Below are 13,155 nucleotides of genomic sequence, written 5' to 3' on the forward strand. Positions count from 1 at the left end.
CCATCGGTTTGTTGTCAGGTCAGATGAACGCCCGGCCTACCTATGTAGGGTGGGAGGGAGTAGGGTGGGAGTAGGGTGGAAAACCCCGTGACGGGTTACGGAGAATACGGAGCTTACTCATACGGGCAGGTACCTAGGTACCACTTCTTGATGCAACTGCATCAGGTACCTACCTAGGTAGGTACCTGGCCACGCACAGCCCCCCGCAGTCCCTTAGGCGCTTTATGTCATAGGTACCTAAGGTATGCGACGTCAGTCAGACTTTGCTGCATCACTGCAAAAACTACAACAACTGACAACTACACCAACGACGATACCGAGAACTCGTCAAGATGTCGCAACAGATAAACCAGCCTGGTATGTAGAGACGATATGGAGAATGACGATGTTGCTATGCCACCGAGCGAGAATGTCGGATGCTGCGCTTCTGCATCCCGAGTGTCTCCTCTGTTTCGCACCCTGCTGTCTCGTGCTCGTTGCTAACATGTCGCAGTATGTAATTAAACCCCCCAACCCCACCCTTCTCCCCCCCCCCCCTTCCCTCCCGCACGCCCTCGCTGCTACTACGATCTGCACGTATCGGCGGGGAGGCTACACTCGCCCCGTCCCTGGGACAGCGGGAGGGGGCCGCAGAGCGCGGGGTGAGTATCCGAGAGAGAGAGAAAGAGAGAGAAGTTAACAGCGTGTGCGCGCGGGCAGTCGAACCAGATCCGCCTGACGAACGTGTCGCTGGTGCGGCTGAAGAAGGGCAAGAAGCGGTTCGAGATCGCGTGCTACAAGAACAAGGTGCTGGAGTGGCGGTCGGGCATCGAGACGGACCTGGACGAGGTGCTGCAGATCCCGAACGTGTTCCTCAACGTGTCCAAGGGCCAGACGGCGCCGGCGGCCGAGCTCGCCAAGGCCTTCGGCAAGGACCGCCCCGTCGCCGACATCATCCTCGAGATCCTCGCCCGCGGCGAGCTCCAGGTCGGCGAGCGCGAGCGCGCCGCCCAGCTCGACCGCGTCCACCACGAGGTCCTCGCCATCGTCGCCGCCAAGCTCGTCGACCCCCGCACCAAGCGCGTCTACACCACCGGCATGATCGAGAAGGCCCTCGGCATGCTCAGCGCCCAGGCCCACCAGCCGCAGCAGCAGCAACCGCCCCCGCCGCCGCGGTCGTCGTCGTCGCCCGAAGCCGATAAGAACGCCGCCTCCGCCTCTGCCGGCCCCGATGCCCCGCCCGCCCCCGCCGACGAGCCCGACGCGAGGCCCCGCCCCAAGGAGCACAGCTGGACGGGCGTGGTGGCGACCAAGAGCGCCAAGAGCCAGGCGCTGGACGCGATGCGGGCGCTGATCGCGCACCAGCCGATCCCGGTGGCGCGGGCGCGGATGCGGCTGCGCGTGACGTGCGCGACGGGCGTGCTGAAGCAGGCGGTGCGGGCGCCCAAGGGCGGCGACGGCGAGCCCAAGGCCGCCTCCGGCACCGTCAAGGACCGCATCCTCAGCTACGTCGAGCAGGTCGAGGCCCAGGACGTCCTCGGCTCCGAGTGGGAGGTCGTCGGCTTCGTCGAGCCCGGCGCGTTCAAGGGCCTCTCCGACTTCCTCGCCAACGAGACCAAGGGCCAGGGCCGCGTCGAGGTCCTCGACATGACCGTCACCCACGAAGATTAGATCAGGGGAGGACAGGGGGTTTCTTACGTTTCTACGTTTCTGCATGGGTACTTGGCGGCTTACGACCTTTTTTTTGATGATGATGCGAATTTGTGTTCGGGTTTTGGGCCTTTCTGCTCTCTTTTTGTGGTACCGATACGATCATGATACACTTGCATGGAGTCGGGTACGGCATGGGAAAACAAAAAACATAGACGACACTGATTTACAGATAGCCACAGTTTGATCTTACTAGGTATACGCCGCCGAGTCACATGGTCATCGCTTCGTAGCAGCCCTGATGGCACAAGAGAGTTCTTTGGTCACGATTGCGTCTCTGTTCATCTTTTTTTTTTCTTCCAGAGCATATCCATGACCTGCCATAGCCGACAAGATGAAAAAAAAAAAGGTAGTTCCCAGCAATTCAGTATAAACGTCGATGCAGTAATTTCAGTCCAGCCTTCACGCCTGTCCATCCGCAATGAATGACCTGAACCAACGAAACCATGCCGTGCCCCCCCCCCCTCGCCGAGAATTCGCTTAGCCACCCTTCTTCTTGGAGACACCGACGGTGCGGCCGCGGCGGCCGGTCGTCTTGGTGTGCTGCCCGCGGACGCGGAGGCCCCAGTAGTGGCGGAGGCCGCGGTGGGCGCGGATCTTCTTGAGGCGCTCGAGGTCGTCGCGCAGCTTGGAGTCGACGCCGTTGGCGAGGATCTGGGAGTTCTTGCCGTCGGTGATGTCGCGCTGGCGGTTGAGGAACCAGACGGGGATCTTGTACTGCGTCGGGTTCTGGAGGATGGTCACGATGCGCTCGAGCTCTTCCGACGTGAGCTCGCCGGCCCTGCAGAGGCAATCCCCCCCCGTTAGTCTCACGAAGCTCCCTACCGGCGTCCCCCCCCCCCCCCCCCCCCCCATGGCGAACATACCGCTTGTTCAGGTCCACGTCCGCCTTCTTGCAGACCAGGTTCGAGTACCGTCGCCCGACGCCCTTGATCCGCGTCATCGCGTACATGACCTTCTCCTTGCCTACGGAACCCCGGCGTCAGAACGTTGAATTCGTATAGCGCGCTGGCGCCCACGCGCGGCGGCGTCCGCCTGTCGCTGCCTTACCATCGACGTTGGTGTTGAGGAGACGCAGGATCTGCGGGCGCTCCGGTTAGCTGAAATCTGCGCTGGGAGAGGCGTGCGAGGACGAGATATTCCCCGAGAGGGATCGGGGAAATTAATTGGGAGACGGTAGCATGGCGTGCGGATCTTGCCGCCGCGGGCGGACGGCTCGGGTTCACTTACGAACTGGAAGTTCGACTTCTCTCCCGAGACGAGCGACATGGTGGGCAACTGTGTCGTGGTGATGTTGCCTTGGTGTCGTTCGGATGTGAGGTTTACGGAAGGGAAAGAATCTAAGCGGTTGGATTTTTCTGGTAGGCTCGCTTAATTAGGGTACTGTGGGAGAAAATGGTTAGGAGGGGGCATTTGGTATGTGGGGGCACGTCTCTCGGACTTTTGTAGGGCCGATTTTCTGCCCGCGCACATACCACTTGCACCTCGCGCCTTGTTGTGCACCATCTACCTCTGTGCATCTATTCCCATTTATGGCTTGGCCTTGACCAGGCAACGCCGCAGCCAACAAGCGGCGGTCTTATCTTATCAGCAGTCGAGACCTTAAAATTTTCGTAGACGGCGCCGGAACGGCTCGCATCCCATTCCTTTTCCAATCCCGGGTCGTCTGCCGAACCTCCAACTACTTCCTCCTGTTCGAGTCATGAGAAGAGGAACGAACCCCGAATCCGGACGCGATCGAATGTTTATCCCTCACCCTGCAGACGCCTCACGCCGTCCGACCGAGAGACGACGCGTGTAACACGAAGCTTTCCTATAGACCCCGAGCGGATGCCGCCGCTAGGTTAGGCGAGGGTCTCTTTCCTATGCTGCGGTAATGATTCAATCTCCCACGATAGCCCCTCGAGGGCACGCGCGCTGCGAGGGACTTCTCGGGCGCCATGTGACGTGATTAGACGTCGTGATGTTGACGCCGAGTTGTCAAGTTCTAGACTGCGCTCCAGACCAGTGGCGGCTTGCTACTCGTCGTTCCCCAATCTCACTTCTTAAGTATATATGTGTGGCCAGTGATGAACCGTCTTACACAGTCTATGAGGATATCTCCAATGAGTTATCAAAAAACACTGAAAATTCTGAGGCCCTAAGATTGTTGCTGTAGCTGAAATTCAAGCAGTAGCTCCCTCGAAAGATGTATGCTATCTCCCGGCACCAGTCCCGTCATGGGCTGGCCACCTCGGCTCGATTGCGGAGGCAACGAGCCTCGTTTTTTTGGATAATATAACACCGCGCTCTATCGCGTTTTTCATGGCCAGCCATAGTCTTTCATCGCTCTCAGACCATCCCGTGCTCGTCCGTGCAAGATTCAACCCCCGTCTGATTCTGCTCGTGAATTTTCCTGGGTCGGCTTCTCGATTGCAGAGTGCCTGAACGGGGCAGGATGCGCTTCTCCCGCGTGGAAAGGAGGAGGTAAGCAATCGTAGTCGACGCTGTTGTTCCTCGACGCGCTGGGGCTGACGCCGCTGAAGTTGCTTCGACCGCCGTGGCTCAGTTTCCTCTTCGCGCCGCTCCACTCGAAGGTGTTAAATAGCGTCAGGTTCGCCGGGTTCTGCTGCGTGAGCAAGGCGTCCGTCTCGGGAAACTCGACGTGTTCGGCGGACTTCTTCGGCCTGTGCGATCTGAAGCCTCCCCTCAGGGTGCGGAACAGGCGGGAGCGCCGCTTCGTGGCGGCTTGGGTCTCGTTGTCGGTTGCGGACGCGCGGTCGCCCGAGCTCGCCGCAGACGGCTTTCTGCTTGAAGGAAATGCCCATCGGCCCAGCATCGTGGCGACGCAGAAGGTAGCCTCAGTCCAAGACTAGGGGCACACACGCAAGTGGTAGGTAAGACGTCGCTGCTGGCGCAATTTACGAGTTTAACATGTTCTTGGGTATCACGGCGCGGAAGCGGCTGTCGCTTCGGAGGACAAAGAGAAATCTCCGAAATCGTTGAGACAAAAAGGTGTAGGTGTGCTCAGGGAGACCCCGACTGGGTCTCGGTTTTACCAGCCCTGTAGGGCGGATCCTAACGGGGCGACAGTGGCCACATTCTTGCCCCTATCACGGGAACTTCCACCAACGCCACCATCTACGAGCTCTAGTGTCAATTGTCGCGGGGTCGTTAGGGGGGCGGGCCATGGGCTACCCGATCCTGCGTGGTGCTTGTGCCAGGTCGAGCCGCGTCACGGACCACAGCCCAGCCCAGAATCCTCCGTTAGCCTCGACCTCTCCACACCGGATTCCGAGCGTCAGACGCCCATGGGTGCGATCTTCCCAGGCGGTGCCTTCGGCATTCTTAGGTCATGCACAATCCCATTATCCACGCGGGTCCAATTCGCCGCCTAGCTCTGTGTGACGGCGGGATCCCGCTTACCAAGGGCGACGCCGCACCACACACGGGGGGCATGTGTCCTGCAGCTCCCAATCGCCGCCCTCGGCCAGCACGGGTGTTGCAGCCGGTGCTCTGGGTACCCGCACTAGAAGAGCAAGCAAGCTTCACAACTCGATCCTGGGAGCTCGACGCTAGTTCATAACGGTGGCACGTCTCGTGGTGGTTACAATGTAGGCACAGGTGGGCGGGCGGAATGGTGGCGATGTAGAGCTGGGGAGGATGTCACTCTGATGCGTGGGACGCCAACCGGCTTAGCGCCGGACACACGAGCCAATATGAAGACAATACCGTGGTGAAGCGAATAAGCCGTGCCTGGTACACATTATAAATGGAACGAATCCCCCCTCCCTGTCCATAGCTGCGTCACCGTCAGATCATGCTGCTTCGTGTCTGCTTCCCCATAGACATAGTGTACATCGACCTGCACCCGTCCACCCCCGCCCTACCGGTTGCTTCGTGCCGCCGTCTCGTTCGGGTCTCGGCGTGTCTCATTCATGCAATTTCGTCGTAGTTGGTCGATTGGCCGCCCCGCAAGGCGATCGGCCGATGATAAGATGGGTTGCTGAGGCTGCCTGCGTGCTGCCGGTGGTAGCCCCTGAATATATGCGAATGGGAGGGAAAATAGAAAGGCATATATAATAATAAAGAGTCGTTAGATTGGTATCCCGTCAAATTCATTCCGTCCTTTCCGCCCCGGCCCCCTCGCCACCGTTCTCTGTTCTCCCCCTCCCCCTCTCTCCCTAACCCGGAGCACAAATCAGCCAACTTTACTACTCATCCCTTCGCTCACAGTCTCTCCCTGCTCGTCGATTGGAGATTGATGACGACGCCGTCGTCGTCGACCTCAAGGACGCAGAGCACGAGCGCGTCCTCGAGCGTGCGCAGGCGGTAGCGCCGACTCGCCTCCTGGTAGTCGGCGGTAGCGGCCATGGCGGCGTAGTGCTGGACGGAGGGGAAGTGCACGAGCGCGAACTCGTCCCAGCCGGCGTCGCCGACGCGCGCGGCCACGGCGCCGCTGCCACCGCCGGCCGCCACGACATCGCCCGAGAGCTTTACGCGCGCGCCGTGGCGGGCCCCCGCGTCGTTGGCCAGCGGCGCGGCGGCCGACGCGCCCCGGCCGTGGCGTGGGGCGGCCCCCCTCTCGTCGTCGCCGCGGCTTCGGCTGCTGTCGTCGCGGTGCTGGCGGCGGCGGTGCCGCTCGCCGGCCCGCAACGCCACGAGGCTCACCATGGTGACGGGTTGCTCGCGCAGCGGTGAGGGCAAGCTAGCGATCCACTCCCCCATCTCGAGCGAGGCCTCGAAGTCGAGGTCGCGCTGGGCGGCGGCCGACCACCTGGCGGAGTCGCCCGGGTACGGGGATGAGGAGTGCGAGAAATGGGAAGAGTGAGAGGAGAAGGAGGAGGGAAACTGCCGCGCGGGCACGGGGGAGTCGACCTCGGGCAGCTCGGGGGGCGGGACGACGCGGGCGCCGAGGGGGGGCCGCAGGAGCGCGGCGTTGGCGGCGGAGTAGCCGGCGAGGGCGTGGGCGGGGACGCCGCAGCTGGCGCTCCAGGCGGCGGCGACGTCGCGGCGGACGTCGTGGGGGAGGAGCGAGGCGGGCTCGCGCGGCTCCCCGCGGTCGTCGTCGTCGCCGTGACGCTGCTCCTTGTCCTCGAGCACGAGCAGCAGGTCCCACTGCAGGTTGCGGCTCAGCAGGTGGCCGGTGGACAGGTGGGTGGGCAGCACCATCCACCGTACCACGCGACCACGGACAACGGGCCGCACGCCCGCCCGCCGCAGCTTCCCGAGGAAGGCGGCCGGCGTGACACCGGGCTTCAGCGAGATGAGCTGGAGGTGGCAGAGGACCATCCTGCGAGCCGGCGGTATATCGGGTGAGGAGGCGGTGGTTGGGGTCAGGTCGGGCAGGGCAGGGTTTGCCTGGGAGCGACCCAGATCCTTAAGTACCTAGGTAGGTATGTGCCAGGTAGGTAGGCAGGTGGCCGGGCAGGTGTGGATAGATAGATTGATAAGAAAGCGGTGGTCACGCGTATTCTCTCTCTCTCTCTCTCTCTCTCTCTCTCTCTTTCCGAGCGAGCAAGGACGCGAGTACAGGAGCAGGAGAGGGGGGTAATGATCGAGAGAGCAGCAGGATTCGGGGTCCGGGGAGAGGTAGGGATACACCGAGAGACGGGTCGGGTAGGATGAGAGAGGCAGAGGGGGATTCCCAAGCTCTATGAGGCAGTCGGAAGCTGGGCACGGCGTGAGATAGGTGAGTGACGAAGCTCACGGCGAATGAATGCAAGAGGCAGCAGGAATGAGCGGTAGCGCGTCGCGGCACCGGTGGTGGTGTTGGCAGCGGTGGTGTGTTGGTGGTGGTGGTGTAGTGGCAGTAGGAGGTGGGAGGGAGGGTGGAGGGTGGAGGGTTGGTTGCTGCTAGTACCTAGTAGCAGCAGAAACAGCAAAGCCGGTTTCCCATCGCCGCCCAGTCAGCAGCGATGAAACATGGGGGGTACCCGCAAGGTACTGTGCGGTACGGCGCAGCGCTGTGTGGTCGGCGTGGAGGTGGGTCGGTTCGGCTGCTGCTACGTAGCACTACCGAGTGCTTCCGCGTACTGCCGCGTACTGCTGCGTACCTGTGATGAAGCAGTCCAAATCCACAAGTGTCCTCGCTTCGCCGAGCTGCGCTGAGCTTAGCTTAGCCTCGGTGGCCTGTTGTTGTTTTCTCTCGTCTCTTTTTCCCGTGCAAAAAGAGGCCACGAACTGCCACGGCGTCATGCCGTGTCATTGGCTGACGCCGTCCAGAAACGGCAACGAAGCTCCACGCCGCTGTGACGCCGCCTGCAGCTGAGTCTCGTCTGGGACGACGATTCGAGGGCGGGCTGCAGCCAGGGTTGAGCCAGACAGACCCGGGATCTCTTCCCTGTCTTCTTCGTCCCTCCCTCTCCCTCTCCCTCTCTTTCCTCTCGTCGAGAAACGGGGATGGCCAGAGATGCCCAAGGCGGATTACCTGATGGGCTTTCAGCTCGGCCCTCTCGTGGTGTGTTGGATTACCTCTAACCTTAGGTACCTAGGCGCCTATCCGTGGACAAGACAGGCACCGAACGAATGTATCCAGCACCTTGCCTAGGTACCTGGGTACCTACGGATATGACCTGCCGAGATGTTGTGCACTTGATCTGCCTTAAATCTCTGCCGACCTCGTATGTAGGTAATTATTTATGGACACGCTGCCCGATTTATCGAAATGCCAACACAGCAAAGAAACAGACCAAAACTACAAATCACGAAAAAAGCTTAATTACTCATATATTATAGTATACCCTTTTCTAGACCGACGACGACGACGACGACGACGACGACAGCGCACGTAGAAACCCCCCCCGGTCGGACGCGTAACAGGCTCCCAGCCACACGGGTCCTCCTTCGCACAACGTAGTATTAAGCTTGGCGCCGTTGCCAGGGCAATCCGTATTGACTTTCTCTCCTCTCCCATATGCAACAGTATCCGAGTACTCGTAGCAGCATGTGGGTGGCACCGAGGCCAACCGCCCGCAAAGCCTTGCTTGCGTTTCCGTTTTGGCCCCTTGTTGCGTAAAACATATTCTACGGCTTGGGGACGTGACTTATCGTGTGACATGTTCCTACTCCTCCGTCCTGGCGCATCCGGCGGCCTCGCCGTGCTTGGGGGTTAGGACCAGCGTATGATTGCCGACGGTTCTATCGGCGTTAATATCGTAGTCGCCCTATCCGTGATGCCTGACCCGGCAATGGGCCGCAACGGGGGCGGGGGGCTCCGGCGGGCTGGGGACCCGGTGCCGTTCTATGTCTCCTGCCGGCGCACGTTCGGCTGCCCCGGGGAGTCCCGTAGGTGGCCAGGTACAACAACCAGTTGGCGATTCCGCACCTGCTGCGGATCCCCGACGGGAGGGCCTTGGCCAAGCTGGCCAGAAAGAGAAGAAACAGGAGAAGGAGGGGCAAGGGGGGTAGCAGGCCGCCAGTCCTCCAAGCTGAGGGGGTTAAGTACGTGCTGGCTCAGTAGCCGAGGGTGGGTATCTATGTCGTATGCGTTCTATTTCGCGGACATGTTCGCGATGCCGCGCCACCCGTGGATCCTCCGCGGTAGGCTCTTAATGACGAGAAGGAGCAGAGGGCGTGGTGGGGCGGGAGCCCAGGGATTCGGTGGCCCCTTGTGCTTGTTGACCATCTTCATCCGGCCACCCCAGGAAGATGCGAAGGCGCTTCATTTCGCGAGCGTGTTCGCGATGCCGCCCCAGCAGTACAGCATCCGCGTCAAGCTCTGTAATACCATACAGAACAAAGATTGTGTCGACGAAATTGACGGCGAGGAATATACGGCATCATTTCTTGACCACTTTGTTGAACTGTACTGTTTCGAGGGTGACGTTCACTGGAGGGCTGTGCACGGGCGTCCCTGGGAGACGGGAGGGCACGCCGAGCGCCAGAAGGCGACGACCGGACAGGAGACGAGAGGGCCGCGTTCCGCGGAACTGTCGACTGCCGGGCGCCATACGCGGGAGCCTCTTGCCCCCGTACCTGAGTGCCTTGGTTGTGGGTGTTGTCGGCCGACATGGTGACAGGCCTTCGGTCCGTCCCTCTGCGAGCTGCTCGAGTGAAGTCCAGTTGATAAAGTGTGACTCCCCTATGTGGGGCGCGATAACTAAGATATTGACCTTTGGTGAAGATAAGGGGAGCCTGAAAGTGGTCGATGCGGATGCTGTCCTCGATCTGTTGGCGGGGACGAACTGCTCCTCGATCCCGTTATCCTGAACGACGACGATGGCAAACGAGGTCCAGAGGCTTGGTGCTAAGAACGATGATGTCGGGTTGTGTTGAGAGGAAGGGAATCTCTCTGCTCTTGAAGCCCTAGCCCGCCAGACTCAACGGGGCCGCGCACCAGCCATGCCTCAGAAATGAGCAATCCATCTCTAAGCGCCGCCGAGTCACAAAGCTCTACTTTGTAAGATTGATCTCTGATGGGAAGCATAACGCTAAGGGTAAGAGAAGCCCCCGAGGGCTGCGTTGGGGCTTGGGCTAAATTCCTCGTAGGGAGTTCGTAACGATTTAGATATCACTATAATACGTCGGGGAAGGAGGCAGGGGGGCGTTGTCAAGGTATGGTACGTTACGACATACTTTTCTCAAGTTGGGACACGTACAACGCACGAGTTTCACGCTGCCCTCTAGAACAGGAGGAGGGCATGTACGGGCTTCGGCGATTCAAGTCGCGGCGAGGTTTGAAGAGCTGTCGGATGATCTTGGTGATAGATATATATAATGGTGGGTCACAAATGTTCGAGTCCACTTTACACCACCTACAAATACTAAGCCACCCCCCAAACAGACCTTCGGGGATCAAAGTACCTATCATTACACCGTATCAATGCACGAAGCGGAAGTCAAGCCTCTGTTTCTCATAATATTTTGTCAGTACGTATACACATGTAAGGGTGGATGGGTAAAGGGTGAGTCAACGGTAAATTCGGAGCGAAAAGGGGGGGGGGGGGTGATGGTCGGGCGGAAAAGAGGGGGGAGGGTGGCTGGGTTGCTGCCGGACTGACCTGCATGCCCTCGTCCTTAGTTGTGACGATGTAGTTCTCCTGCTCCTCGGGGGTCATGGCGTTCCATTTACGCTCGCGGATGCGGTTGCGCCAAATGTAGAAGCCCTTGACCAAGTAGAAGAGTGCGATGTTGAATACGGTGATGCCGAGCAGCACGCGGTTGCCGCGCCGGTACAGCGGCTGGTCGTCTTCGCGGTAGATGTTGCTCGCAATGATGTTGCCGCTCTGCACGAACATGTTATATAGCGCTGCCGACACCGCCCGCGTCCGCACCGCGTTGCTGTTGTGTGCGTTCCACCCCACCAGGATCGCGTGGCAGTACGGATCTGTAAAAAAGGAGTTAGCGACGTTTTTTAAATTTCCCTTTGGTCGTGATTCGGTCGTAAGAACGATTGGGAGAGAGATAAGAATATAGGCTGCGAAGGAACAACGGCCGGGTGTGGGAATTCACGTACACGATAGCAGGCCCGTCAACACCCCGTATCGGACCCACGGCGAGGCGGTGGCGGGAAGCAGCACGAGGGCCAGCACCCAAGGGAAGATCCAGATGTTGGAGCTCGAGGAGACGATGGCGCGCTCGCCGACGCGGCGCGAGACCCAGGTGACGATGAGGAGGTTGACGGCGAAGAGGAACTGGGACGGGATGGCGAGCAGGTTCGCTTCGAAGACCGAGAAGCCGAGCTGGCGCAGGATGTACGACAGGTAGCTGCCGGGCGGCGCCGGGGGGATGTACGTCGTGAGGCCGATGAGGTACAGCGGCCACATCTCCCAGTCGCGCACCGCTTTGAAGAGCAGCGTCGGCCCTACCGCCTGCCGGTTGTTCATGTCGCCCTTGCTCGGGTCGTCACGCAGCAGCCGGTTGACGAGGATGAGCTCCTCGCGCTCGCTGAACCAGCCGTCGCGGCCGCGGAACCAGTGCCGCGTCTGCGTCGGCCCCGGCGGCATGAGCCCCCACGAGAAGATGCCGACGAATATGGTTATGATGCCCTCGATGAGGAATAGCCAGCGCCAGCCGCCCCAGCCGTTGATGCCGCGCATGCGGAGGATCCCCGCGGCGAGCAGCGAACCGACTATGTTGACCGTGCTGAGCGCCGTCCAGAACCAGGCGAGGCGGAGGGGCAGCTCGCGGCTCTTGTAGAAGTAGGTGAGCCAGAGCACGATGTCGGGGATGAAGCCGCCCATGAGTAGGCCGAGTAGCGCCTTGATGGCGTAGAAGCCGGCGCGGTTGCTGAGGAAGGCCTGGGAGCCGGCGACGATGGACCACGAGACCATGATGGTGGGGATCCAGACGTCGGCGCCGAGCTTCTTGCTGACGAGCCCGCTGGGCAGCTCGGCGGCGAGGAAGCAGGCGAGGAAGATGGTCTGGCCGTAGTTGAAGTCGTTGGTGTTCATGCCGATCTCGGCCAGCATGTTGTCCGAGATGGCCCGGTTGATGTTGCGACGGTGCAAGTCGAGCGCGCAGAACATGATCCAGGCCCAGACCATGATGCGCTTGTCGACCTTGCGCACGAGCCGGCGCTCCTCGTCCGCCGTCCACCGAAAGTCCGGGTCGAAGCGGTGCCGATTCTCGTATCTCGCCCTCTCGTAGACGCCGCGCCAGTGCTCCGCAACCACGGGGTCCGAGAATATGTGGTTCTCCGTCGATCCATAGTCTTCGACCTCACCTTCGCCCTCGTCTCTCGCGTCTCCTAGTGCTTCTTTCGAAGTACCTGCCGGGCTCGTTGGCGACGCGCCTTTCGTGTCCGCTCCCAGGCTATCACTAGCTTCCTTGATTTCGGGCTCCAAGTCGGAAGCCTTCCCGCTCTTGAAGAGCTCCGACTCCTTCGACATTGTCTCGGCGAGCTTGTCTGTCTCTCTCGAATATTGGTAGAGTTTTCGACTCGGAACAAGAAGAGACGAGACTATGGTCAAGGCCTTGCGGGTGCTACTTGTCCTGCCGTGGATCCCAACAGATCCTTCCCAGCTCCACGTCGTCCCTGGCTTGATATATATACAGGGACGTATGCATGCCCGGTTACATGGAGGCACATGTGTGCGTAATAGATAAAAAAAACCTGCATAATTCCCATCATACTGTACGACGGCCTCGGCATTCCCCCTCGCCCCCCTTGCCCCCCCTTGACCTAGCCTGGAAACGAATTCCCTGCGTGGTCAATCCGAATGAACGCGCCGCACGCAACCCCCCCCGTCCCCCCGAGGTGACGCCCGCCGGCTGGAACAGCCGCATGCGAGCACGTCATGGAGACGGACAGACAGTGGCTGTCGTGGGCTTTTATCAATGGCGCCATACCAGGGGTCGATTGTGTGTGTGTGTGCAATCTCCGCAACCACTCTCACTCCCACCTTGTCACGTGGAGATGCTCGCAGGTCCTAGGTACCTTGATCGCCTTGTTCCGCTCGAAAATCTAGGGCCGTAGTGAGGTGAGAAATTTACCTTTTTTTTGCTGATATGGATTGGAAATAGGGAGCCTTGAGGCTTTTCTCG

At 60.3% G+C, this 13,155-nt stretch overlaps 6 protein-coding genes across 6 annotated transcripts; 2 read left to right on the forward strand and 4 right to left on the reverse strand.

Annotated features, from left to right (window-relative positions):
- The first annotated feature begins 189 nt into the window (after positions 1-189).
- On the forward strand, positions 190-2,036 carry GGS23DRAFT_544030 (SBDS protein C-terminal domain-containing protein). The gene is made up of 2 exons (XM_051514885.1): positions 190-354; positions 698-2,036. The coding sequence occupies exons 1-2, from the start codon at positions 333-335 to the stop codon at positions 1,648-1,650; spliced, it is 975 nt and encodes a 324-aa protein (XP_051376809.1). The 5' UTR covers positions 190-332; the 3' UTR covers positions 1,651-2,036.
- Positions 1,834-3,073, reverse strand: GGS23DRAFT_544037 (ribosomal protein S13). Its single transcript, XM_051514886.1, has 4 exons — positions 2,920-3,073; positions 2,740-2,770; positions 2,556-2,655; positions 1,834-2,470 (listed from the first exon to the last, which is right to left on the reverse strand). Exons 1-4 carry the CDS (start codon positions 2,956-2,958, stop codon positions 2,170-2,172), a joined length of 471 nt encoding a protein of 156 aa, XP_051376810.1. The 5' UTR covers positions 2,959-3,073; the 3' UTR covers positions 1,834-2,169.
- An 876-nt stretch (positions 3,074-3,949) lies between these two features.
- Positions 3,950-4,792, reverse strand: GGS23DRAFT_11823 (uncharacterized protein). The gene is made up of 2 exons (XM_051511050.1): positions 4,620-4,792; positions 3,950-4,564 (listed from the first exon to the last, which is right to left on the reverse strand). The coding sequence occupies exon 2, from the start codon at positions 4,505-4,507 to the stop codon at positions 4,052-4,054; it is 456 nt and encodes a 151-aa protein (XP_051376811.1). The 5' UTR covers positions 4,508-4,564; positions 4,620-4,792; the 3' UTR covers positions 3,950-4,051.
- Positions 4,793-5,811: 1,019 nt separating this feature from the next.
- On the reverse strand, positions 5,812-7,517 carry GGS23DRAFT_608665 (uncharacterized protein). Its single transcript, XM_051520224.1, has one exon. The coding sequence runs from the start codon at positions 6,958-6,960 to the stop codon at positions 5,899-5,901; it is 1,062 nt and encodes a 353-aa protein (XP_051376812.1). The 5' UTR covers positions 6,961-7,517; the 3' UTR covers positions 5,812-5,898.
- Positions 7,518-8,659: 1,142 nt separating this feature from the next.
- Positions 8,660-9,900, forward strand: GGS23DRAFT_11859 (uncharacterized protein). Its single transcript, XM_051511052.1, has one exon. It carries the CDS (start codon positions 8,793-8,795, stop codon positions 9,684-9,686), a length of 894 nt encoding a protein of 297 aa, XP_051376813.1. The 5' UTR covers positions 8,660-8,792; the 3' UTR covers positions 9,687-9,900.
- Positions 9,901-10,320: 420 nt separating this feature from the next.
- Positions 10,321-12,839, reverse strand: GGS23DRAFT_544062 (MFS general substrate transporter). The gene is made up of 3 exons (XM_051514887.1): positions 11,126-12,839; positions 10,671-10,996; positions 10,321-10,516 (listed from the first exon to the last, which is right to left on the reverse strand). The coding sequence occupies exons 1-3, from the start codon at positions 12,498-12,500 to the stop codon at positions 10,490-10,492; spliced, it is 1,728 nt and encodes a 575-aa protein (XP_051376814.1). The 5' UTR covers positions 12,501-12,839; the 3' UTR covers positions 10,321-10,489.
- Positions 12,840-13,155: the final 316 nt, after the last annotated feature.

This window comes from Durotheca rogersii, assembly GCF_024521655.1.
Source record: "Durotheca rogersii strain YMJ 92031201 chromosome Unknown GGS23scaffold_1, whole genome shotgun sequence".
NCBI lineage: Eukaryota > Fungi > Ascomycota > Sordariomycetes > Xylariales > Xylariaceae > Durotheca > Durotheca rogersii.